At 47.5% G+C, this 24,338-nt stretch overlaps 1 protein-coding gene across 6 annotated transcripts; it reads left to right on the forward strand.

The window, feature by feature from the left end:
• The first annotated feature begins 1,226 nt into the window (after nt 1–1,226).
• Nucleotides 1,227–24,209, forward strand: LOC137608324 (unconventional myosin-XVIIIb-like). Of its 6 annotated transcripts, none has more exons than XM_068334616.1 (43): nt 1,248–1,360; nt 2,591–2,713; nt 4,664–4,809; nt 5,116–5,412; nt 5,662–5,725; nt 6,139–6,251; nt 6,374–6,541; nt 6,695–6,905; nt 6,984–7,126; nt 7,228–7,328; nt 7,458–7,521; nt 7,958–8,102; nt 8,368–8,538; nt 8,932–9,022; nt 9,565–9,757; nt 9,903–9,983; nt 10,765–10,885; nt 11,032–11,179; nt 11,587–11,770; nt 11,852–12,002; nt 12,492–12,601; nt 12,683–12,748; nt 12,828–12,956; nt 13,034–13,177; nt 13,474–13,563; nt 13,661–13,780; nt 13,850–13,955; nt 14,052–14,176; nt 14,273–14,427; nt 15,522–15,645; nt 15,910–16,110; nt 16,182–16,292; nt 16,590–16,694; nt 17,391–17,552; nt 17,631–17,744; nt 18,039–18,155; nt 18,222–18,305; nt 18,400–18,537; nt 18,619–18,804; nt 20,639–20,772; nt 20,872–20,913; nt 22,716–22,880; nt 22,994–24,193. In XM_068334616.1, the coding sequence occupies exons 2-43, from the start codon at nt 2,677–2,679 to the stop codon at nt 23,943–23,945; spliced, it is 6,309 nt and encodes a 2,102-aa protein (XP_068190717.1). In that variant the 5' UTR covers nt 1,248–1,360; nt 2,591–2,676; the 3' UTR covers nt 23,946–24,193. The 6 variants fall into 6 exon arrangements, with proteins under 6 accessions (XP_068190718.1, XP_068190717.1, XP_068190715.1 ...); XM_068334614.1 differs by lacking the exons at nt 1,248–1,360; nt 2,591–2,713 and adding an exon at nt 3,917–3,940 and having other exon boundaries at nt 4,666–4,809; nt 22,994–23,955; nt 24,085–24,209; XM_068334613.1 differs by lacking the exons at nt 1,248–1,360; nt 2,591–2,713 and adding an exon at nt 3,917–3,940 and having other exon boundaries at nt 4,666–4,809; nt 22,994–23,983; nt 24,085–24,208.
• The last annotated feature ends 129 nt before the right edge of the window (nt 24,210–24,338 follow it).

Consider the following 24,338-nt stretch of genomic DNA (forward strand, 5'->3'; position numbering starts at 1 on the left):
ACAGTGTTAACTACTAAAGTTAATGTCAGATAACTACTGTAATAGTGTTAACTATTTAAGTTAATGTCAACTAACTACTGTAACAGTGTTAACTATTTAAGTTAATGTCAACTAACTACTGTAACAGTGTTAACTACTAACGTTAATGTCAACTAACTACTGTAACAGTGTTAACTATTTAAGTTAATGTCAGCTAACTACTGTAACAGTGTTAACTATTTAAGTTAATGTCAGCTAACTACTGTAACAGTGTTAACTACTAACGTTAATGTCAACAAACTACTGTAACAGTGTTAACTATTTAAGTTAATGTCAACTAACTACTGTAACAGTGTTAACTACTAACGTTAATGTCAACTAACTACTGTAACAGTGTTAACTATTTAAGTTAATGTCAACTAACTACTGTAACAGTGTTAACTATTTAAGTTAATGTCAGCTAACTACTGTAACAGTGTTAACTATTTAAGTTAATGTCAACTAACTACTGTAACAGTGTTAACTATTTAAGTTAATGTCAACTAACTACTGTAACAGTGTTAACTACTAACGTTAATGTCAACTAACTACTGTAACAGTGTTAACTATTTAAGTTAATGTCAGCTAACTACTGTAACAGTGTTAACTACTAACGTTAATGTCAGATAACTACTGTAACAGTGTTAACTATTTAAGTTAATGTCAGCTAACTACTGTAACAGTGTTAACTATTTAAGTTAATGTCAGCTAACTACTGTAACAGTGTTAACTACTAACGTTAATGTCAGATAACTACTGTAACAGTGTTAACTATTTAAGTTAATGTCAGCTAACTACTGTAACAGTGTTAACTATTTAAGTTAATGCCAGCTAACTACTCTACTCAGTACATTTTCGTGGCCCAGTGTTGCTGGTTCTTCTCACAGGAACCAGGAGGCTCCTGCTCCTCCCCCCTACCTGTTGCTGTCAGTCAAAGTGAACAGCTGATGATGGTGATCTGCACATGTGCACACATGTCCCGTGTCAGAGCAGCCAGATTCCACTCCGTCCCCCTGACTACACCTTTACACCAGTGGATAATGTTGAAAACACTCGTCTCATGATGGAGGCCAGTTATTGATCACATCACAACTTTTGCTTCTTTTCTTGTGTGATTTGGTATCAATTAGTTCCACAAACTGGGTTAACTCCCCCTTCCCCCCTCTGCCTGCAGATATTTATAGAGGAATCGTGTGTCAGGCTGCCGTGTTGCTTATCACCGGGTGTCACTATTTCTGACCACATGCCCCTCTCAGTCTGTTTGGCCCAGTGTGTGTCTGTGTGTGTTTGCGTGACGGCAGGACGTTGTTAACCATCTGGAACTTTTTGGACGTTTTTGAAGGTATGCCGCTGTGTGTCCAGTGTGTGTTTCGGTGTCAACAGACTATTCGATGAGTGACCTTCTTCACAGTTTATGTCTAGATGTTTGGCAGGCAGCGGCCCAACCCGCCTGTGATCCAGTAGCTGTGATTTGACATTGGCTGAAACTCAGGACGACACCAGACTGTCAATACTTCTGAAACGTTTGTTTTTTACACCAGGTTCTTCACGGTAGAAAGTGTTTCTGTCTCTGGTGGCTTATTAGAATACTTTTTCTGATGATAATGTCCATTTATGCTAGGACCAAACTTAACAGAATTTAATTGAGCCATAAATTTTAATCAAAACCCTTGAGTTTCAGGTTGTAACAGCATGTTTTTGGGTTTTTTTGGTGTGCTGTGGGTTGATAAGTCTCGTCCTTACTGGCACAGCTGAAAGCAGCTCTGGGGGTGTTTACAGGATGACGTTGGGTTTTTACACTGTGTACTCCCAACTGAATGCAGTTTAACTCACTGAAGTTGGGGTGTACATGCCATCAAAATTAGACTAATGCTAAAAATGAGCTCACCTCTCATGACTGGATAAAGAAACTGAAAATAGTATTTTAACACAGCGACCAGTGTCCTAAATAATAGAGAATCTGACAAACAGTTCTGAGTTGACGGATGAATCATCATGAAGGGTAAAAATACATATTGAATACCAGTCAGTGTTACATTACAGTATTGTTACCCAAAACAATGGGAAAAGTGTCAATTTAATCTATATTATTTCAGCTTGGGAGTAAAATGAAGCTGTGAGTGTTTAGAAGCAAATGATTGCTAATGGTTCATCAAATCTATTGTGTTACCTTGAAAAACACTAGTCTCTCAGTATTTTCACAATTTGGTGTCTTTTTTTTCAAATAATAATGATTTTAAAGTGTCTTAAATTGACTAATCTCAAAAGCAGCAAAAAATATCTGAGCTGCCAAGTTCTTTTTACATACATGTTTAAATTCATCCAAAAGTGAACCGCTGTGGAGATGAAAACGGAGATGTTAGCCTTTCTGTTGGAGCCAGTCTAGTGTTGCTCTCACTAAATGTAGAAAACTCATGAAAGCTTGATTTATAATTCTAAAAACAGAATGTGAGTGAAGGAGCCGTCATCTGGTTGGAGAATAATCACGCCTCCTGGACACAAAGTGACTGTGAAACATCTCAGCGACACGTTCACCGGCTTCACCTTGTTTTATTTGTGTCACTTTCTCCAGCTTTATCAGGTCGTTTGTGTCGCACAAATAAACCGCCACTCTGACATCCCCGCCGGCTGACATCCGTCTGACCCCCCATCTACACCATGGCACTTTCTTCACGCTTAAAACTATGGGAGAACAAGGGAGGTGCAGAGTTTTGTGCATGCTGCATTCATGAACATCTAATAAATAATGTCTGCATGTTTGTCGTGTATCAGAATGCTGATGGTATGGTGGTGGAGCTCAGCCTGAGTCACATCTGCTGCTGTTGGAGGATTAGTCATTCTGAATGTTTACAGCATGACTTTGAGCTTTTTAGAGCTCGGACTATCACCGATTTTTGTGGTTCGATGACAAGAGAAGCTGACATTTGTTTTTCAAATGTTTGTTATCTTGAATAATAAGTGGCTAACAGGAGCTGATTCGACCCACTGATAATCTTATATTCACATTCAATCATGTAGGTCTGCAATGATTAAAACTATGAATTTTCTAAATTCAGGAAAGATTCATTTAACTTTTTTAAGCTACATTTATAGTTTTGTTATGTTTTTATTTTCGGTGATACAGTTTGTCCTTCACAAAAACTAATGAAAGCAACTCTGAAGGATGCTCATGTTAGTTTTAGCAGGTTAAACCTAGTTAGAGGTTTCAGGAGTTCATAATTTTGCTTTTGTGAAAGAATGTAATTTTACATCATTCAACCCTCACAAAATATTCAAATGGAACGATCGTAAAAGTTTAATGATATTGGCAGATTAAAAAAGTAACCTAAGAAAGAGAGAGGTTGCTTTCTCACGTTAATTGATTTTCATTGTAATAGTAATTTTATAGTTTAATATTTTGCTTTAGTTGCTGCTATAGAGATGCTAAAGATGCTTAGCTAATATCGTTACTAACATTACCCACTAACGAGCTAACATTCACAGCAGACTAATAAGGGCTGTAGACGTTAAATCTGTTTAGCAAAGGTTGCGTTAAATTTTTTACATATAAATGAAAATTATAAATTGCCTTTGTAAAAGAATTATTGTAAATAATAATAATTATATGTTGTTCATACAAATTGAGGTCTTAAAGCCTGGTGAACATTTTGAATTTAGAGACAACATTGGCTTTCTGTTCACTTTCAGTAAAAGCTCTGAACACTGGTCCACCGCCGCTCGCATTCTGAAGCAGATTAACAAAAGTTCACCATATGACACGTATGAGAGCTGGTTTTTAAAAACTTCTACCGGGGCCGGTACATTTTGTTCGGTTGTTAAATTCCGCAGGTGGATGAAAGCATTTTCAAGAACACTTGTGTGGATCCTCATCTATTTTTGGCACCAGGACGTTTTGAACTGTGTGAAGAGGAAAATGATATTGGTGAAGAATTTAAATAGATCGTCATTTGCTTGTGTCTGTGTGTTAAAAAGCAGAAAACAAGAGTGTTATAATTCATTAGGTGTTGGCAGATCGCTCATAAAGTTTCTCATAGCTTATGTGAAACAGCTTTTCTACACTGACCTTTCAATATTCCCTCTTGCAACAGTAAGTAACTCATTAAATGTCAGGCCTCTGGCCGGCGCACTAGTTAGGTGACTCATATTTCGATTGGACACGTTGGAAAACTTTACTAAATACACTTAAATGTAAAAAGTTTAGGTGATGATAGATCTCAAAATATAACAGAGGTGTTTCTATAGTGTCCTGTTCCCCAGATATTCATGATTAATGTTGGTTATTGATGATGTCTCAGAGGACCTTTCATTGCCAAACCAAACCTGCTGCCTCCAGTTTGATAAGTAATAATTTTCTCTAGATTTACCTAAAAGTTTTTCAACATTTGTCTCTTCTTGAATTTATAAAGTGCAAATTTTTTGCCATTACTCTCTATAGTATATTTAGTATATTAAGTTTTATTTCTTTAGAATCCCAAACGACAGGAATCGGCCGCTCCTGAGTCCAAACAGGAAACGTTTCTTTTGTAAATTTGGCAAGCGTTCAATCCAACATGAATGTGCGCATGAACCGTTAGTGTTTTTCTACATTCAGCCCAGTGACTTGCTGTTTGTGTCTAATTGTGTTTGATCGATCAATTGGCAAAACAGATAAAGGAAGAGAAAACACCGGTGGCGACGGCCGTCCCTCCTTCCCCTCTCTCCACGCTGCCAGGCGGCTTCCTCAAGCAGCTGGTCAGAGACTCAGAGAAGGAGACCAAGCAGAAGGATCCAGAGGTCAAAGAGGACAAAGTCGTGAGTATCACCCTGGTTACAGCAGGTGGTTGTTTGTCTTTTGTGTGGCCCTGCAATGCGCTGGCGATGCATGCAGGGTGTACACTGCCTCTCGGCTGTAGGCAGCTGGGATGGGCTGCAATAATATTACCCATGACCCTACAAGCCAATTGCAATCATCTTGCTGCCCCTCGCTGGAAAGTTGGGTAAAGTTTTAAGGTTTAAAACCAAACAGAGAGTCAATGATCACTTGTGCCTTTGAGGAAGTAAAGACTTTTAGTTTCTCATCTATCCTGTAACTTTTCGTTGTTTTTTCCTCTCCTGCAGCCGAGCAAACTAAGCACCAACCTGGTTCAGCAGTTCCTCCTCCCGGATCAGACGCCCCCCATCCTGGAGGCTGAGATGTCCCTCAGGTCCGAGCAGCTGATCAACAGCAGACATATAATTTCTCCTGAACCCAGGCAGGAAGTGGAAAAGAAGAGACAGGAAGTCACAGCAGAGCCACTAAGGCAGCAGCAGGACAAGAGTTCAGAGAAGAAGAGGATGGAGGAGGAGGAGATGGAGGAGAGGCAGGAGCCGGAGGGAAGGCAGGCAGACACCAGCATCACTGATGACAGGAGAGAGGTGGGTGTGATGTCATCGTTACCACATGTTTGACGTGTCCTGGAATTATTACTAAGTTATAATCGTCGACTGCAGCAAAACAAAAAAACTAAATGAACGTCCAATCAAATCCAACCAGAGCAGGGCAGGAGCTCTGATTGGTCAGGAGTGAGGTGTTGACACACCCCAGACTCCACAATAAAAATGACACTGTTGTGTAAACTATCATCGTTACCGTGACAACTTGTGATGCTTGCGTCTGCCCCCCAGGTGAGGGATGTGTGGTACGAGGCTGGAACCGTGTGGTACCTCCACAAGGACGGCTTCACCCGCGGTGAGTCAGCGTCTCTTCACAGGGGGGGGGCTTTAGTGTTCATGAAGTTCAGCTGGGAGCAGCGAGATAAACCCTCATGAGGCTGCTGCCCCGCCCACCTACACGCCCACCAGTAATGTGGATGAGGGGATTAGTCTGGTGGGGATTAGTGGATCGTCTCTGCTAATCTGTTATTAGATCACATATGTGTCATGTTACAACATACATACATCCATCCGTCCATCTGTTCATCCGTCATCCATCCATCCAGGCAGCTACTTACCTGCCTGCTCTTCCCAATCCAGACCTCATCATAGCAGTCATGGAAAGTAACTGAGTACATTTACTCGCACACCGTATTGACAGGATTTGGTTTTTGTTCTATGACGAGGTCTGACACCTGTCGTCTGATTGGTCTGTGTGTTTCCTTTTAGCCACTCAGTTGAAGCCAGATGAAGGCACGCCCGAACTCCCAGAAGGCCGAGTGAGAGTTCGTCTGGAGAGCGATGGTTCTCTGCACGACGTGACGGAGTACGAGATCGAGAAGGTACCGCCGTCCTGTCTGTGGTGTCTGTGCTCGAGCTGCTCAGTGGCCCGTCAGTGACTCGTCAGTGACCCGTCAGTGACTCGTCAGTGACTCGTCAGTGACTGACTTGTCGTCCTCTGCAGCCCAACCCCCTAGAGCAGGACCTGTGTGACGACCTAAGCGACCTGCAGACAGTCAACGAGTCCGGAGTCCTGCACACCCTCCTCAGCCGGGCCAAAGCCAACTTGCCACTGACGCACGCCGGCCCCCACCTGGTCAACTTGTGGCCCCCGGCCCAGACCCACAGCAAGGTGTCAACCTGTCTGTCTGTCTGTCTGTCTGTCTGTCTGTCTGTCTGTCTGTCTGTCTGTCTGTCTGTCTGTCTGTCTGTCTGTCTGTCTGTCTGTCTGTCTGTCTGTCTGTCTGTCTATTATCCATCCACCCTTCCACTCATCCCTCATCAGACTCCCAGGTCCCGGCGGGGGGAGTCTCTCTGGGATGCCCCCCCTGCTCTGGCCGCTCTGGTCAAGCGAGTCTACGTCTCCACGGTCGGCTCCAGACGGGACCACAGCGTTTGTGCATTGGGTCGCAGTGGAACTGGTAAGACGACGGCGTGTCAGGCCTTCGCCCACGCACTACTGAAGCAGGCCGGCACCACGGGGGGGTCGATGAGCAGTGAGTATCACACCGGGACAGATTCTGTACCCTCTTTAACACCTGGTAACGCCCGGTGACGCCTCTGTTCCCCCCCAGCGGAGCGACTCCAGGCCATGTTCACCGTCCTCAGGTCGTTCGGCTGCGTGAGCTCTCAGCACAGCGACGCCTCTTCCCGATTCGCCATGGTGTTCTCCCTGGATCTCAACCACGCCGGGCAGGCGGCCGCCGGACACCTGCAGGTACAGGACCCCCCCACAGGGACCCACGTCCAGCACCAGCACAGAGACACTCATGTCTTCTCTCCATCCTCTCCTCCACCCATTTGCCCCCGCGCCGCCAGACGATGATGCTGGACAAATGGAAGGTGTGCCAGCCGACGCCGGGGGAGAGTAACTTCCTGGTCTTCTCTCAGATGTTAGCCGGTCTCAGCTCAGAGATGAGGTAATACCCACAGGTGGAAAGTAACTGAGTACATTTACTCAGGACCTGCAATTTAAAGGAACAGTTCACACAAAGGCCCACTAAGTTCACCCTATGACCGGATCTGTCCTGGTTCTGAACCTCCATCAGGACGGACCTCCAGCTGCACCAGCTCCCAGAGTCCAACTCCTTTGGCATCGTTCATCCCACGAAGGTAAATGTGGATTGATCTCAGGTGGCCGACTGACCTTTGACCCTCATGCAGCCTCTTCAGGCTCCTGCTAGCATACATGCTAGTTCACTGCTCACACATGGCCAACTGGAAAGCTTAAATTAATAGTGGATATTTCCTTAGGTAACATAAAAACATAAAAAACTCTAACAAGTAATTCTCATTTCACCACTTCCTGTTTGACCATCATCTAAAAACACATTCTCACCATTTTACAAACAGAAATAGCAGCCAGCTAATGATGTCCCTTCCTAGCCCAGTTTGTCTGACCTCCGTCTCTCGCTGTTGGACGTAAACATTCTGTAAGAGGAAACATGTTTGTGTTTCAGTACGACTGACGTACTGAAGGTTTCTCGGGGGGCTAACACCCTGCGGCAAGGCGGTTACGATGAGACATGACTCGTCTGTCTGTTGTCAGGTGGAGGAGAAACAACGAGCGTCGGTCGCCTTCACCAAGCTGCTGGCTGCCATGGAAACGCTGGGCTTCTCGGCCGGCGAGCAGAAGGCCATATGGCATGTTCTAGCTGGGATTTACCATCTGGGAGCTGCAGGAGCCTGCAGAGGTAACGCTGACTCAACATCATCATCATCATCATCATCACATTCATCATCACTCAGACACACGTCAGGCATTCTGAATGTCTGGTGACCCACGACAACCAGAACAGACATTTATAAAGTCGTGCCAGAAAAGAGAAGTGATTCCAAGAGTCAAAATCATCAAGTATTTTCCCATAAAAAATCTTGAAAACAAAAGTAACAGATTGTAGATTTTTTGATGCAGGACTTTTAAATGTTCACATCCTGACCGTCTTCTTTCCTCCTCAGTGGGGCGGAGACAGTTTGTGAGCTTCGACAGCGCTCAGACGGCCAGCGGCGTCCTGGGATGTGAAGGCGAGGAGCTCCACACCGCCGTCTTCAAGCATCACCTCCGGCAGCTGCTGCAGAGAGCCACCGGGGGCAGCAGAGAGCGGAACACCGTCCCAGAGTCAGAGGAGGGTGAGGGGCAAACCACTATGCTAACTGTTAGCACGCCAGAAACAAAGATGGAAACCACTCAATTCTGGAGATCAGTTAGCTAACTCTTAACGTTAGCAATCAAGCACTTCCCAGCCAACATTATTGTTTCATAATGAAGTCATGCATAAATTCATGCATGGATATGATGTTGGATGTTAACTCTAACCTGCTGATCGAGTGAGAATCAGTACAGATTCTCTTTATTTTGTACGACTGATGAACTAGAACCAATAACCAGATGATGTTAGGAGATTCCCACCTAGAGTACAACGTCTAGGCCGCCGTGTGAGAGGCTCTCCGCAGGAATCTTGGTTCCCAACCATAACCCCAAAATCTCAGCTCATCTTAAGCCACATGTGGTTCTGGGTTCAGGTCCTAGGCTGACGGCGGCACAGTGTGTTGATGGGATGGCTGCAGGGCTCTATGAAGAACTCTTCACTGCCATCGTGTCCCTCATCAACAGGTGGGGATCCGTCTCAGGATAACAGAACCTGATGTCTGGTTCATACTGCAGCTCAGCGCAGATATTATTGTTATCTGTCATCGGTTTGACAATCTCCAAGGAAAGAGAACTGCTGGTTTAACTAGGATAGAAAAAAAAATCCTCATTTTTTAGTTTAGCATGAGCTTACTGTTAACTTAACATAAGCTAACTGTTAGCATGTTAAGAACTGTAGTCAGAAGGTCTGGTGTTCTAATATTTTTCTCTACTCGCTGTATCTTTACAGCATGTTTATATTATTCCTATTTTTATTGATTTATGTGGATTTAAGTTTGGAAATACAACTCTATTCACAAATATTTTTTCAATAGATGGATGAGAGTTCTGCGTAAAAAAAAACAAATATTTGCAATTAAGATAAAACATTATGAGAATAAAATCACACTATTGTAGCAAAAAACAAAAAAAATAAAGACAGTTTAATAAGGGGAAAAAAAAGAATGGCATTACTCACTGTGTGTCTTTGTATGTGTGTGTGTGTGTGTGTGTGTGTGTGTGTGCAGGGCTCTGAGCAGCCAGCAGCTGACCTTAGCTTCGGTGATGCTGGTGGACCCCCCAGGCCTCCGGAGCCCCCGACATGCCTCAGAGGAGCGCGGCGCCAGCTGGGCGGAGCTCTGTCACAACTACCTGCAGGAGCGGCTGCTGGAACACTACCACACACACACCTTCACACACACGCTGGAGAGATATGCACAGGTGGGATGACGAGGAGTTTCCAGGTGTTTCTAGTTTACGAAACAGAACCCTAACCAGACAACGCTGAGCCCACAAGATCCCCTTTATTCTAATAATAATAGCAGATGGTGTATTATCGGTGAACTTCCCTGCTCTTGTGTTCCAGGAGAACATCCGTGTGGAGCAGGAGAACCCAGAGAACAGCCCGGCTGAGGTGGTGTCAGCCATCGACCAGCCGCCTCCACAGGTACGCCTCCGAGAGCAACAGGTGTTCCTCCTAACGTGTCAAACGGCCACCGGGCCCCATTTCCTACAGGAAGTCGTGTCACGGATCCTGAGGAGATTTATGGAGGCTGTGGACGTAACCATGGCGACCACACGATTTCTAAACGCAGATGTGTTAACAGTCGTTCACCTTCACCAGGAAGGGAAGGTCCAATGAAGTATTGTGCTAGAGAACTGCTGGCATGCTAAAGCTAAAGTGTGAGATGATTTTTCATCTCACACTTTCATGATGTTTTTCTTTGTGCTTCAGACATTTTTGTGTAGAAGATGAAATAAAAGCAGAGAAATTCAAGTAAACCATGTTTACTTCAGAATTAACCCTCAAGTTCCTCCTCCACTGAGACACAACCATTAAATTAAATTAAATTAAATTAAATTAAATTAAATTAAATTAAATTAAATTAAATTAAATTAAATTAAATTAAATTAAATTAAATTAAATTAAACCATATCCAGATATGAACTTAATCTCATAGAGTTATCTTTTTCTGCTGACTGACATCACCTCTGTAATTGAAATATTAGAACAACTGCAAAGGAAATAGAACAGAATAAAAGCATCTCATGTATCCAAACTAATGTGCACCACAGGTCAGGTACCCGTTGTTATGGCAACCTGTATGGTAAATGTACCACATTAATAAACGAACGGACATGCCTTTTAACGTGTGTGTGTGTGTGTGTGTGTGTGTGTGTGTGTGTGTGCGTGCGTGCGTGTGTGTGTGTGCGTGTGTGTGTGTAAGGTGCGGGCGGTGGACGGGGCCCCCAGGGGTCTGCTGTGGGTTCTGGATGAGGAGGTGGTGACGCCAGGTTCCAGCGAGGACGCCGCCCTGGAGAGAGTCTGCCAGTATTACAGCAACACAGGTCAGAACACACTCGTTTGTGTGTGTGTGTGTGTGTTGATATTCATGACGTGCGTGTGTGTGTGTGTGTGTGTGTGTGTGTGTGTGTGTGTGTGTGTGTGTGTCTGTGTGTGTTGATATTCATGACGTGCGTGTGTGTCCCTGCAGTGCGTCAGTGCGAGCAGTCGCTGCAGTGTGAGGTGAACCACCTGCTGGGAGGCGACCCGGTCCGCTACGACCTGACGGGATGGTTCGGTCTGATCCAGAACAACCTGTCGGCTCTGAACGCCTCCGGTCTGCTCCAGAACTCCAGCATGTGAGTGTGTGTAACGCCCACATACACACGCATGTAATACAGTCGTACTGTAAGAACAATAGAGCTGCAGGCGTGAGCAGCTCCGACGGCCTCGATGGATGCTCTGGATGTTGTGGAATGATGGATGGATGCCGGGGAGGATGTTTACCGATTCATACCTGAAGTTGTTTACAGATTGTTTTACAGATTCATAAATTTAACTGCACACAGATGGTGATTAAAAAGTTCTTCACACATTTGTAGAAAATGTCTTCAATAATTTCCACAAATAACTAATAAATCTCTAAAAATAAATTAATATGTTATCTTGTGAGATATTTGATCATTTACTGATATGTAAATCGCTTCAGTGAGTTCAGTAATCTGATTACTCTCTCTGTGACATCATTCTGATTCCTCCTCCTCAGAGCAGCGGTGAAGGCCTTGTTCACCCCCAGGATCGCCGTGCCCCCCTTGTGTCGGGGCCTGGGGGGTCTGGAGGGCTGCAGCCAGCGCTCGCTGCAGCGGAGCGGCACCATCAGGAAGACCTTCAGCGGGGGGGCGGCCGCCATCCGCCGGAACTCGCAGTCCATCGCCGTCAAGCTGCAGGCCGTGAGTTCACTGACGTCTGTCTGTAGGTCCAGAGCGTCTGTGGGCGGAGTCAAACCCTGCGTCTCTGTCGCCGCCCTGCAGGACGCTCTGGTGAACCTGATTCGTCGAGCCAGACCCGTGTTCCTGCAGTGCGTCCAGGCGAAGAGCGACGGCGGGCGCTTCGATGTCGCCGCCTTGAGGGTCCAGCTGCACTCCACCCAGATCCTGTCGGCCCTGCAGCTCCACCGCACAGGTCAACTCCGTTCCCATGGCAACCGCTGGCGGAATGTAACTAAGTACCAAAGTACTCAAGTATTTCCCCGAAGTACTGTATTCAAGTACACATACTTAACATTTGGTCTTTGGAGTTCAAAAGGTGAACGGTTGAAAACAAGTCCAATAATAAATTGGCACAAAATGAATTAATAATAATAATAATTAAAAAATAATTACGATAAATAAAAAATCATGAACACTTTAAACACACAATCAGATCATTCTGCAACACATTCAAACAAAGAAATAATGATACTAATTAGAAGGTAATTAGAAAGATAGGAGAAAGAGATTTGTTATGAATCCTCTGCTGCGTTATTTCAAAATCAAATCTTTTTTCATTGTAATTTGATTGAGCTGCAATTAAAGAGTTCTAATTGTCATTATTAATATTTATTTATTGTTTGTTGGTGTTTTTGCTCAGATCGATAAAATTTGATCTGCTGAATGTTTTCTGGACTCTCAGGTTATCCAGAACACATGACTCTGAGCGACTTTAGGTGTCACTTCCAGGCGTTGTCTCCTCCCATCATGAAGCGTTACGCCTCCATGTTTGTCAGCCATGACGAGAGAAAGGTCAGGTGGTTCGTTGGGGGGCGGGGCTACAGGTGATCCACACCTGCGAGTCAATAGGTTGACTTCCTGTGTGTGTTCCAGGCGGTGGAGGAGCTGCTGGTGGATCTGGATCTGGAGAAGAAGAGCGTGGTCGTGGGCGTCAGCAGGGTGAGACCCCCAGCTGAACCCCGGGACGCGAACCCAGCTGGCGTGACGCGTCATCCACCTCCTTCCTGCTGCGTTTCAGGTGTTCATGAAGCGGGGGGTGCTGCGCTACCTGGAGCAGCAGAGGGACCAGCAGGTCACCGGCTGGTTGGTGCACCTCCAGGCCTCCTGTCTGGGACACCTGGCCCGGCAGAAGTACCGGAAGCTCAAGGTGGGTGTGTCTGTAGGGTTCGCCTGTATGCCGACGACGCTCTTCTGATGTGTGTGTGTGTGTGTGTGTGTCTCCAGGTGCAGCAGATGGCGGTCAGGTGTCTGCAGAGGAACCTGAGGGCTCTGAACGTGGCGTCCCGGTGGAGATGGTGGAAGCTGTTCTGTCGGGTTCGACCTCTGCTGGACGTCAACATGGACAACGAACGGCTGCGCGCCAAAGAGGTTCTGACCCAGCTTCATCGTCGTGTAGTGATGCCACTTAGCTTAGCATTAGCATTGTCCTCAGTGGCGATCTCACACGGACAAAGCCGCCGCTTGTTCTGCACTCCTAGAGATTGTAAATCAGTTCTGTTGTGTTAAAATGTGCTCTCTGGGCTTTGTTCTCGAAATTGAGGCCAGAATTTCTCCTCACATGAAGTGTTCATACCTAAAATTCGGATCTTCAGCATAGAAACAGTTCCGTTCTTTAACACCAAACGGTTTCCAGAATGAAGCTTCAGTCAGTTTCTTGTCTTCAGGATGAGATTTCAGCTCTGAGACGACGTCTGGAGAAATCGGAGAAGGAAAGGAACGAACTGAGGCAGACGGCTGACGGCCTGGAGACGAAGGTCGGTGCTGAAACACACACACACACACACACACACACACGCACACACACACACACACACGCACACACACACTGCTCACGATGTCGTACGTGTGAAGGTTACAACTGTGACCTCCGAGCTCAGTGACGAGCGTTTCCGCGGCGATGCCGTCGGCCAGGCTCTGGACGTGGAGAGAGCCGAGAGACTCCGCCTCAGCCGGGAGAACAAGGACCTGCAGGTAGACGGGGTCAGGGCTGGAAAAGTAATCTATTACTTTATAAAGTAGTGACGCCTCTTCTTCCACCAGGCTCGGCTGGACCAGAGCAAAGTCCTGATGGGAACGCTGGAGAAGCAGCTGGAGGAGGAGAAGCAGAAAGTCCTGGCCTCCGAGAGTCAGAGGGGAGGAGGCACAGGTGAGCGCAGAGGGTGACATTCAACCAAACTTTATTAACACACCTCCAATCTAAATAAAAACATGTTTTTTCACACACACATGCACACACTCACAGACAGCGAGCTGGCAATGCAGCTGGAGTGCTGCCAGACAGAGGTGGAGTTTGTCCGCAGACGACTGAAGCAGACGGAGGAGAAGCTGGAGACGGAGAGGCGGAGCCGAGAGCAGCTCGACGCCAAGGTGAGGCAGGACGCCGGGACGAACGCCACAGCGTTGATGGCAGATTAACTGTGTGTGTGTGTGTGTGTGTGTGTGTGTGTGTGTGTGTGTGCGCAGGTGGCGACGCTCCAAGCCCACCTGGAGCAGTCCAGACGGAGTGTGACAGACCTGAAGCGCCACTGTCGCCGTGTGACCTCTGACCTCCAGGACGCCCGGGTCCTGACTGACAACCTGCAAGGCCGCCTGCATGAGCTGGACAGGAAACAGAGGAGGTCGGTGCACGCTGAAACGCTCACGCTGTTTGTTTAGCCCGTGTGTGAGGCACAAGGCGTGTGTTCACATGGGTCAACCAATCAGAAGTCATGTCACACAACGTGTGTCTCAGTTGGAGGTTTGTCATCACTGGACGTCACTGAGGGACGGAAATGTCCATGCAGTCCTCTGTCCCATCAACAGTCCAGGTTCACACAGTGAAACAGTCCAGGTTCACTCCTTCATACGTGGGTCACTTCTAATCACTTCTAATGGGACCTGAGAATAAATGCATTATATATTATTGACGTGGAATACTTTTTAGACTATATTGAGGTAGATTTGGAATAAATTAATCTTTTATGCCGAAATAGTCATTAAACTGGACCCCCCCCACCCTGATGAGCCCAATATGCTGCATGTTTGGACCTGTTTGACCCTGAACACTTCACGCCTTCACGTCTGCTGCTTGTTTTCTTTGCTTCATTCTGCTGAGATTCAGATTGACATAAAATCAAAGCGCAAACAAAGATCTGTCAAGGTGAGGGTGAAAATTTTCACTGCTTTATTCTCGATGCTTTTATTCAGCATAGCTGCAAGGCTAATAAGTTTATTATAAAAACCGGTTCTATAATTTCATAAAATGTTGTGGAGCACTGAAGCAGGAGTTCACGTCGAGCCTCAGGCTGAAGGTCGTTCTGTGTTTGTCAGACATTTATTTAACTGAGGATTAAATAAATGTCTGACAAGCACAGCTAGGAAACTTTTAAATCATGTCTTGTATGATTGCCTGTTCTCACAAACACTTGTAATTTTTCATTTTATATGTTCGGTTAGTCTAAATATTTATTTATTTTCATATTTTTTCCTTTCATGTCTACAACATCAGATATAAAGAGTGTTGAGCAGGATGGTTCATTTTAAAATGACATTAATGTATTTTATTTACTGGTGTGTTGATTAATCTTAAGAAAATGCGTTTAATAGTTGTGAGGAAATCATTTTGCTTCACTAATCTGCAGGACCTGAATAAATAAAGTTATAAAGTGATGGAAGTTCTTCATGGTCGGTGCAGGATGGACCGGTGCAGAATTTCTGATGTGTTTCTGTGCAGGTTTGACGGTGAACTGACTCAGGCTCTGGAGGACGCCGACAACGAGAGAGAGCAGAAGGACAAAGCCTGTCTGGAGAACGCAGCGCTGGGGGCCCAGATCTACAGCCTGCGCTGCAGCCTGCAGGTGTGAACGAGTGAACGGGTGTTCAACCTGTAGGTGTGTGTGTGTGAACAGGTGTTCAACCTGTAGGTGTGTGTGTGTGAACAGGTGTTCAACCTGTAGGTGTGTGTGTGAACAGGTGTTCAACCTGTAGGTGTGTGTGAACGGGTGTTCAACCTGCAGGTGTGAACAACAGATTCCTGTCTTTAATCTGTGCTGCCGCTAACCGGAGGGGGAGGAGCTTAGCACTGTGACATCACCAGCTCATGTTTGTGTGGCTGTGTGCAGGAGAGCCAATCAGAGGCGGGCCGTCTGCAGAAGCAGAAGGAGGAGCTGTGCGCTCAGATCCGTGACCTTTCCTTGCCCGTTGACCTGGCGTCCGAGTCGCTACCTGACCTCAAGAAGCAGCTCCGCCTCCTGGAGAGTCAGGCCGCAGAGAGAACGCAGGAAGTCACCACGCTGTCCGGAAAAATCCAGCAGCAGCAGCAGGTGATCAGAGCGCTCTGACGTAAAGCCAGCTGCTGTTGCCGGCGCCGCTCTGATGGTGTCCCCTGTCATAGATCCACATGCGCTTGGAGGTGGAGATGGAGAGGATGAAGCAAATCCATCAGAAGGAGCTGGAGGACAAGGAGGAGGAGTTAGAGGACGTGCACAAGTCGTCTCAGAGACGGGTGGGTCGACCTTAGTACTGATGATCGACCTGTTTGAGTGACGTTCATGTTTATACCAGACAACATTTATCACTTTATTCTACAACAGTTTTACATCTAAACAAACAAACTACTTGATTTATTCCAGGGAGGATCGCTGGAGACCTTCTGTTATCTGTCTGTGTGTTTTATGATTCTGCACAGACGAACGTTTATCTTTATGCATGATTCCAGCTGCAGGCGACAGAAAGAATTCATTCGGACCCGCCATTTTCTGTGTGTGTGTGTGTGTGTGTGTGTGTGTGTGTGTGTGCGCAGCTCAGGCAGCTGGAGATGCAGTTGGAGCAGGAGTATGAGGAGAAGCAGTTGGGGATCCACGAGAAGCACGACCTGGAGGGACTCATAGCAACGCTGTGTGACCAGGTAGATACACACACCCTTATCTATATATCCTAATTTGGACCCTCTGACAGGCGCATAGGACATATATACATGATTTACATACATAGCACACACACACACACACACACTCACACAGTGGTGCTAGATGCATGCTAACCACTCAGCTGCAGCACCAACACACACACATCCTGTCAGCTGTCAGCTCATGTTGACAAGAAAACACCAACGCCATCAAACCAACCCCGACTCGAGTCCCAACAACGTGTCTGAACAGATTCACGTCCGTCAGCGTGAGGAACACACACCCACACACACAAACACACACACACACACACACACACACACACACACACACAAACACACTCAACTCACGCACACACACCCACAAACACACACTCAGCTCCTCGCTGCAGAAACACGGGAACGCCTTCGTCTTTATGCTGCTTGATTTTTGTGAAGTTCATTCTTCCTCACGTTGCTCATCATTATTAACGGGGCTTAATGTTCCCCCGCTAATGAATGCTAATCATCGCTACATTAGCGCCGCTGCTAAACAAGCATATGCAGCATGTAGATGAAGGCTAATTTAGCACCCTGTCACTATGAGGATTAATCACACTCCTGATGATTCCAAGCGGGCCTTTGCTCAGGGTCAAAGGTGACGACTTCCCACAGATAAGACATTATCCCATTTATGGGATGTTAAATGTCTTTCAGGTGGGCCACAGAGATTTTGACGTGGAAAAGAAGCTGAGGAGGGACCTGAAGAGAACCCACGCCCTGCTGGCTGACGCCCAGCTGCTCCTCTCCACCGTGGACAACCCGGGACAGAACTCGTCCAACGGCAGCAGAGAGCAGATCGAGCGCCTGCACTGCCAGGTAGGTTCATCTGGACGTCCACCTGTTCTTCCCTCCTGCTCGGCGGGAGGTAACCCATTGCTCTGTGTCGCTGCTCAGTTGGAGGAGAGCGAGGCGAGGCGGCTGGAGGCTGAGAGCGTCCAGACGACGCTCGCCCAGGAGCTGGAGAACACTCAGGTGGAGCTGGAGAACGTCTGCAGGCTGAAGGGCGTGGTGAGTGGAGCCAGCTGAGGGCTCTGAGGGTCAGGGAACACAAGCTAGCTAACTAGCTAGGCAATTTTTTCACATGATGACATCATAAAGATGTTAAGCCCCATCATTCAAGGGGGGGTTGATGTTGGCGCATTAGCTGTGGTTCCTTCAGGGTTGGTAGAATAGAAACTTAATTAACACTATTAAATTAGATTTTGCAGCAGGAGAAATTGCTGCAGAGGAAATTAGAAAAGCAGAAGTTACCCCCCTGGAGAATTCGGAACAACCTTCACACCCCCCTCTGATCCCCCCCAGGTGGACGAGCAGCTTTCCCTGCTGCAGCACGAGAAGCTGGACCTGCTGAAGAGGCTGGAGGAGGACCAGGAGGACCTGACAGAGCTGATGAAGAAGCACAAAGCGCTGATCGCTCAGGTACTGAACTCCCCCACGGCCTCTTTAATCAACCCCCACCCCTGAAATCTCACCATCTCTGTGTAGTCCTCCAGTGATATCTCTCAGATCAAAGAGCTCCAGGCGGAGCTGGAGGAGGTGAAGAAGCAGAGACAGTCCCTCCAGGAGGAGGTCAGTACCGGGGGGGTGGAGCTGTGAACCAAATGCCGTGGATGGTTTCCCCCACGTCTGTCTCAAATCTATTTCATGCGTCTCCAACCTGAAGCTCCAGCAGAGCGTTTCCAGGGTGCAGTACCTGGAGTCTTCCACCGTGGGGCGCAGCATCGTCAGTAAACAGGAAGCGCGCGTCTGTGACCTGGAGAACAAGCTGGAGTTCCAGAGGGGACAGGTCAAGAGGTTTGAGGTGGGGGTCGGCGCCGGCGTCATGGTGTAAGTTCCTCCATGGCTTTATGCGGGACGTTAATCCCTCGGCTGTGACTCGCAGGTGCTGGTGTTGCGTTTGAGGGACAGCGTGGTGCGTTTGGGGGAGGAGCTGGAGCAGAGCGCCCAGGCCGAGGCTCGGGAGAGAGAGAACGCCCGTTACTACCAGCAGCGTCTGCAGGACACCCGGATGGAGATGGAGGAGCTGAGCCAGAGGGAGCAGGACAGCAGCCGTAGGCGCATGGAGCTGGTAAACCCCCCCCCCCACCCCCACGCTCTGACCGAACAGGTTTCACCTGAAAGCAATGATTAATCCATCAGGTGTGGTTTGGCCGGTGGTGGGCCGATGCCCCCCCATGTGGGACGCCTTACTTTCCAAAATGCATCTGTGATACAAACAGCAGCCGCTTGTCCAGGAATACAGAGATAAAGTTCCCCAGTCGGTCTCTGGCGTTCCTGCCACCTGCAAACAGAACCCCCACCCCCACCCCCCCACCTGGACTGAAGCTAAATATAACCTCCAGGAGGCGCTACTCCCATCCCAGCCGTGACACATCTTTAAGAAACACTTCCCCAGGCTGTGCTTCTCCACTGTTCTCATTAAGCAGCAGAACAGCTGCTGATTATGTGGAACATTAGAAACTTCTCCTTCATTAGGGTTTGATTACTGCAGCAGCGACAGCAGGGGGGGGCGGAGGCTGCACCTGTGATGCTCGCATGACGCCTGCGTGATGATTTAAAGATAGAGATCTGACTCGGCTTCACCTTGAAGGTTAAAACGGTGCAGAACGGGGCTGAAAAACACCTTTATATTAAATAATGTTCCTGTAAGTATGGCGGTTGAGGACCGATGGCGTGAACGTGTCAGCTGCTGCATCCCAGCATCTGTTCAGCAGAGTAATCCTGTTTATGATCGAGCTGCAGAAACTCCTACAAATAGTTAAACTTCAGAACACAACCTGGCATGGAGGGGGCATTCAAAGCCCTGCACCGGGTCTTTAACCCCATCCCGACCCACCCCCACAGCTGAAGGCTGGCCACAAGATGCTCACCGGTCTCACTTCATCTGGGCAAGGTGTTTCTACCTGCTTGTAGCTGATTTGTTCAAGTTTTTTAAAGCATCTTTAAATCCTCCCTCCTGGGGGGGGCATCCGGTGTCCACCTGTAGCTGACCTGAGAGGTTCCTGGTCACGCCTCTCCTGGGAACCCGGCGTGATCCACAGGGGGGAACCGGACAGACGGCTGAGGACAGCGGTGTCCAGATTAGCTGGATCCAAACGCTGAGCTCATAAAATAAGATGATGGATGGATGGATGGATGGATGGATGGATGGGTGAATGGATGGACGGGTGGATGGATGGATGGATGTGTCTTCAGCCTACATCGACTTCAGATGTTTAAATGTGGCCACAAAACATGATGAAGGAGAATAAACACAAACATGAACATCAGTCTGCTTCCCTCTGACAGCAGATTTCACCACCATCCAACAAGCAGCTTCAATAATATTCAGTGTTTCAATATCACACACACACACACACACACACACACACACACACACACACTCTCTTCCTCTGTTCTTCACGTCATCTCATCCCGCTCTCTCTCTCTGTGATTAATCCTCATTGTCTCTTCAAGGTTATGGGCACACATTCATACGTGGTTATGGGTCGCCATGACAACGACTGCACTCACACCCGTCTCCTTGCAGCCGATCCAGCCAATAACTCTGAAAGCCTCGGAGAGACGGAGGACATGGATCAATAAATCACCCCGTTCCTCCAACGGCGGTCCGGCTCTGAGTCAGACCCGGATCCGAACGTCTGTAGGAGCGTCTGTAGGAGCGTCTGTAGGAGCGTCTGTAGGAGCGTCTGTAGGTCGTGCGACTGTCAGTTGTGAGGCCACAGGCTGTTGGTTGTTCGCTGGTTGACTGATGGGGTAAAATGAAGCCAGAATGGAGGTCATTGCTGTGGCGGGTTGGGGTGATTGGGAGGGATGAACACACAGTCCTGCTGAAGGTGTTGGCGCCACATCCATGTCAAACAATCGTTTGTTTGTCTGTTTGTTTGTTTGTTTGTTGACAGGAGATGCAGGTGGAGGAGCTCAGTGCCGTCCGACAGGCCCTACAAGCCGACCTGGAGACGTCCATCCGCCGCATCGTGGATCTGCAAGCCGCCCTGGAGGAGGTGGAGTCGAGTGACGAGAGCGACACGGAGAGGTGAGTGGGTTCATACCCCGCCCCCCTGCCCCGCCCCACCCACACCATCATCGTCTATATGTGGAGAGTCACCTTTCACCACTTTGCCCTCCGCTCCAGCGTTCAGACCGCCGTGGAGTCGTTGACTCAAAAGAAAGACCTGTAAGAACATTACGAATGTGTGTGTGTGTATGTGTGTGGAAGTCAGCAGTGTGTATGTGTGTGTGTGTGTGTGTGTGAGTGTGTGGATGTGAGCTCGACATCAGGCCTTGAAGCGACATCATTCAGCATCTCAAACAAAAGGATAATTCTCCTCTAGTTTTGACTGTCGTGACATCACTGAAAAAGAGTCAACATTATGTCCTGAATGTGGGTTTGACAGTAAAAACATGGCAACACAAACAGTCCAGCTCACAGCGGGACCTGAGTTCACGTCTCCATTAGCGAGTAAACGACTAAATAAACTCATGTGTTGTTGGTCGTTGCTGGTCTGTGGGAAATTAGTAGTCTTTTCTACTAAAGATGATTCATGAGTCCATTTCATTCAGCTAATTATTTATTCATTACGTTTAGTTAAATTAAACTTTTTCAGCTTCCTCAACATTTATCCTTTAGTTTTTACAATAAATATTTAGATATGTTAAGCTATTAGCTGGTAATATTTTCATACATTATGTAGACATCTTCAGCTATTTATAATTATAATGATACAAGTTATTTGAGATATGAACCATCGCTCTCAGTATTTTTGTTCGACATACAAGCAAAAATCGGAAAAATGTTATCTACCATTCATCCAAAATCTTTAATGTCAGTAATCTACTATTTGTAACAATCTAATATGAAGCTGTAATATTTGCCACATAGCATGTACGTAATATTAGGTTTTTATTTTTAGCGGTCGAAAGGAAGTTTTCCTGTTGTAACATGTTGTGTGTTTGGATCTACTTCATGTATTTTAGTGTGAAACAAAGTTTCTGATAAAAATCCATCTGAATGAAAACTCTAATCAAAAGCAACCTTCTCCATCAGAGGACAGAAACATGTTTGACTCCATACTCACTCACATCAGGAAATCCCCGGGACCTAGGTTATTCTGGCTGTGTTGCCCCAGTAAACAACCGTTGACGTTTTTTATTGATGTCATTTTGGACAAGTCTTTGTAGATCACTTTATGCATTTGATTTTATTATAATAAAGGCAAACAACAGCCAAAATGATAGCAGTAAGACCAAAATAGCCAGAATTATCCTTGATGGTGACTTCAGTTGAGTGCATGCTACTAACGGTACGTTAGCCTCTGCTGCATGTCGACATTTCACTCCATGATGACATCAGTCATATTTGGATTGTGATAAATATAATGAATGAAAATCAGTGGCTGCTTGGCAGGTAGGTAAATGGCCTTCATGTGTATGCTACCACGGCTAGCTTTGAGATAGCCTCGTTCGTAAAAATGTTTATTCTGTAGAAACAGCTGGTATTTCATAAACAATATTTTCAAAGCATTTAAAAAAAAATACACTTATAGCAGCTATGAGAAGGAAAGAAATGGAGCAGAACCCCCAGAAGTCATTGGGGTGGTGTCGTTATCATTCAAGCAGGACGTTATAATTGTTTATTAATTATCAGCCCAACATAACGGATGCATGGCAGGATGTGATGCATACATTGGGTGTACTTACGTTGGTATGCAGACGACGCCTCGCTGTCGGTGAATGAGGAACAAGCTGCATGTTGATTGGCTTGTGGCCGAAGTCACGGCGGTTTCCTTCAGTTTGACATGAAAACTTTTAAAGCTGCATTTTTTTATGCTTTACAAAATGAACAAGATAAATGAAACCGTTGATGATTTGATGGAGGTGATGCCCCCGGCGACGCCCCTGGTCTGCTCAGTCTGAATGGAGCTGAGGCGCCTCCATCCCACCTGAAACGTGTTGACACGACGTGACTTTGTTCCACAGTGACTCCGTGTCCAGCGTGGGTTCTGTGGGGACGGAGGATGTGGGGGAGGGGATTCGTAAATGGTTGGGGGTCCCTCGAGGGGGGTCCCGCGGTGGCGGTAGCACCATCAGCAGCCATGCAGGACGCCGGTCCATCTCTGACACCATGAGCAACTACAGCTTCCGGTAAGCATGATAACATCTGTCTTTATTCTCACTTATAATTCCTCTTTTCCAGGTTTCCAGGTTTTTCCAGGTTTTTAAGTCTTGAAACATCTGGTCTTTTCTGTCCTGTACAGCTCGTGTGTGGATCCTAATGAAGACGGGTCTGAGTCTGGGGCCCCCAAGAGCCTCAGTCGGGCCCCATCCTCCTCCGCCCTGTCCGAGCTGCTGGACGGCCTTCGCCGTCGGCGAGCCGGTGGCGATGTCGGAGACGCCAGCAGCTCTGCCTCCATGCCCGTCTTCCAATCGACAGCAGCCACCAACGTGAGGAGGAGGGCCTCCGCCCTGTCGCTGGGCCCCGAGGACATCCAGGAGCCCCGCCCCGGCCCCAGCATCCTCAAACCGTCCTCCCCACTGCTGCCCCGAGCCGCCAGCGCTCGCTCCATCACAGACCCCCAGACGTCAGCGGCCCCCACCATCAACGGAACCAAACTGTCCCGCTTCAGCTCCAGTGACGCCCTCTCCTCCGTCCCCTCGCTGCCACACCTCTCCTCCCTGGCCCCGCCCCTCGCTGCTCGCCATTACCCCCCCTCCCTGTCCATCCCAGAGGAGGAAGCAGAGCCGCCCCTCCGCTCGTTCACAGCTCCCATTCAGCGCTCCCCTCAGGTACCAAGGAGGTGCATTCTGGGTAACTTCACCCCGGAGGATGGAGGTGAAGGCTCTCTGGGTTCAGAACCGATGGTCTTCCAAAGCCGACGCCTGATTGGTGACCTGGAACGTGACGACGCCTCCTCTGACATCCTCCCCGCCATCCGTAGATCTCAGTCCAGCAGCAGCCTGGCCGGGTCGGTCCGCGGCGGCCGGAGGGCGCTGAGCGTCCACTTCGACGACCTGCCCCCATCGACCCGCAGCAGGAGAGGCTCCGAAACAGAGTCGTGCAGCTCCGGGGGGTCAGGAGGAAGCTCCCAGCGCGGGGGGGCCAGACGCAGGTTGGAACGGCCGCAGGGAGAACGGCTGGAGGCGGAGGGCAGCGAGGGCGGAGACGTGGCGTCTGTGATGAAGAAGTACCTGAAGAAGGAGGTGGACTGAACCGGACCAGGTGGGTCGTCTGGGAGCGCCCCCTGCAGGTGTGGTAGGACTCATGGAAGAACTTCTGGTTCCGACGGGTCCGGACCCGCAATAATATCATCTTCTTCTCTTCTTCTACTCTCCTTTCTTTCTCCATTAGACTCGTTCGGATGTCCACAGGGACTGAAGGCTGAAATCTAAACCACCTTGTGTCTTCAGTCCACATCCTCAACTGGATTCTCAGATATACAATATTTGTATATGAATAAAAAATGTTTAAAAAAAAAAAAAAAGTGAATTAGTTCCATTTTTTCTCTTATTAACACTTTGCTTTCATGAGATTTTCACGTTTCGGTTAGATCAGAGTTTCTTCTTTCAAGACAAGACATGAAATGGCTTCAGACTCAAAATGAA

Source organism: Antennarius striatus, chromosome 15, assembly GCF_040054535.1.
Source record: "Antennarius striatus isolate MH-2024 chromosome 15, ASM4005453v1, whole genome shotgun sequence".
Taxonomy (NCBI): Eukaryota; Metazoa; Chordata; class Actinopteri; order Lophiiformes; family Antennariidae; genus Antennarius; species Antennarius striatus.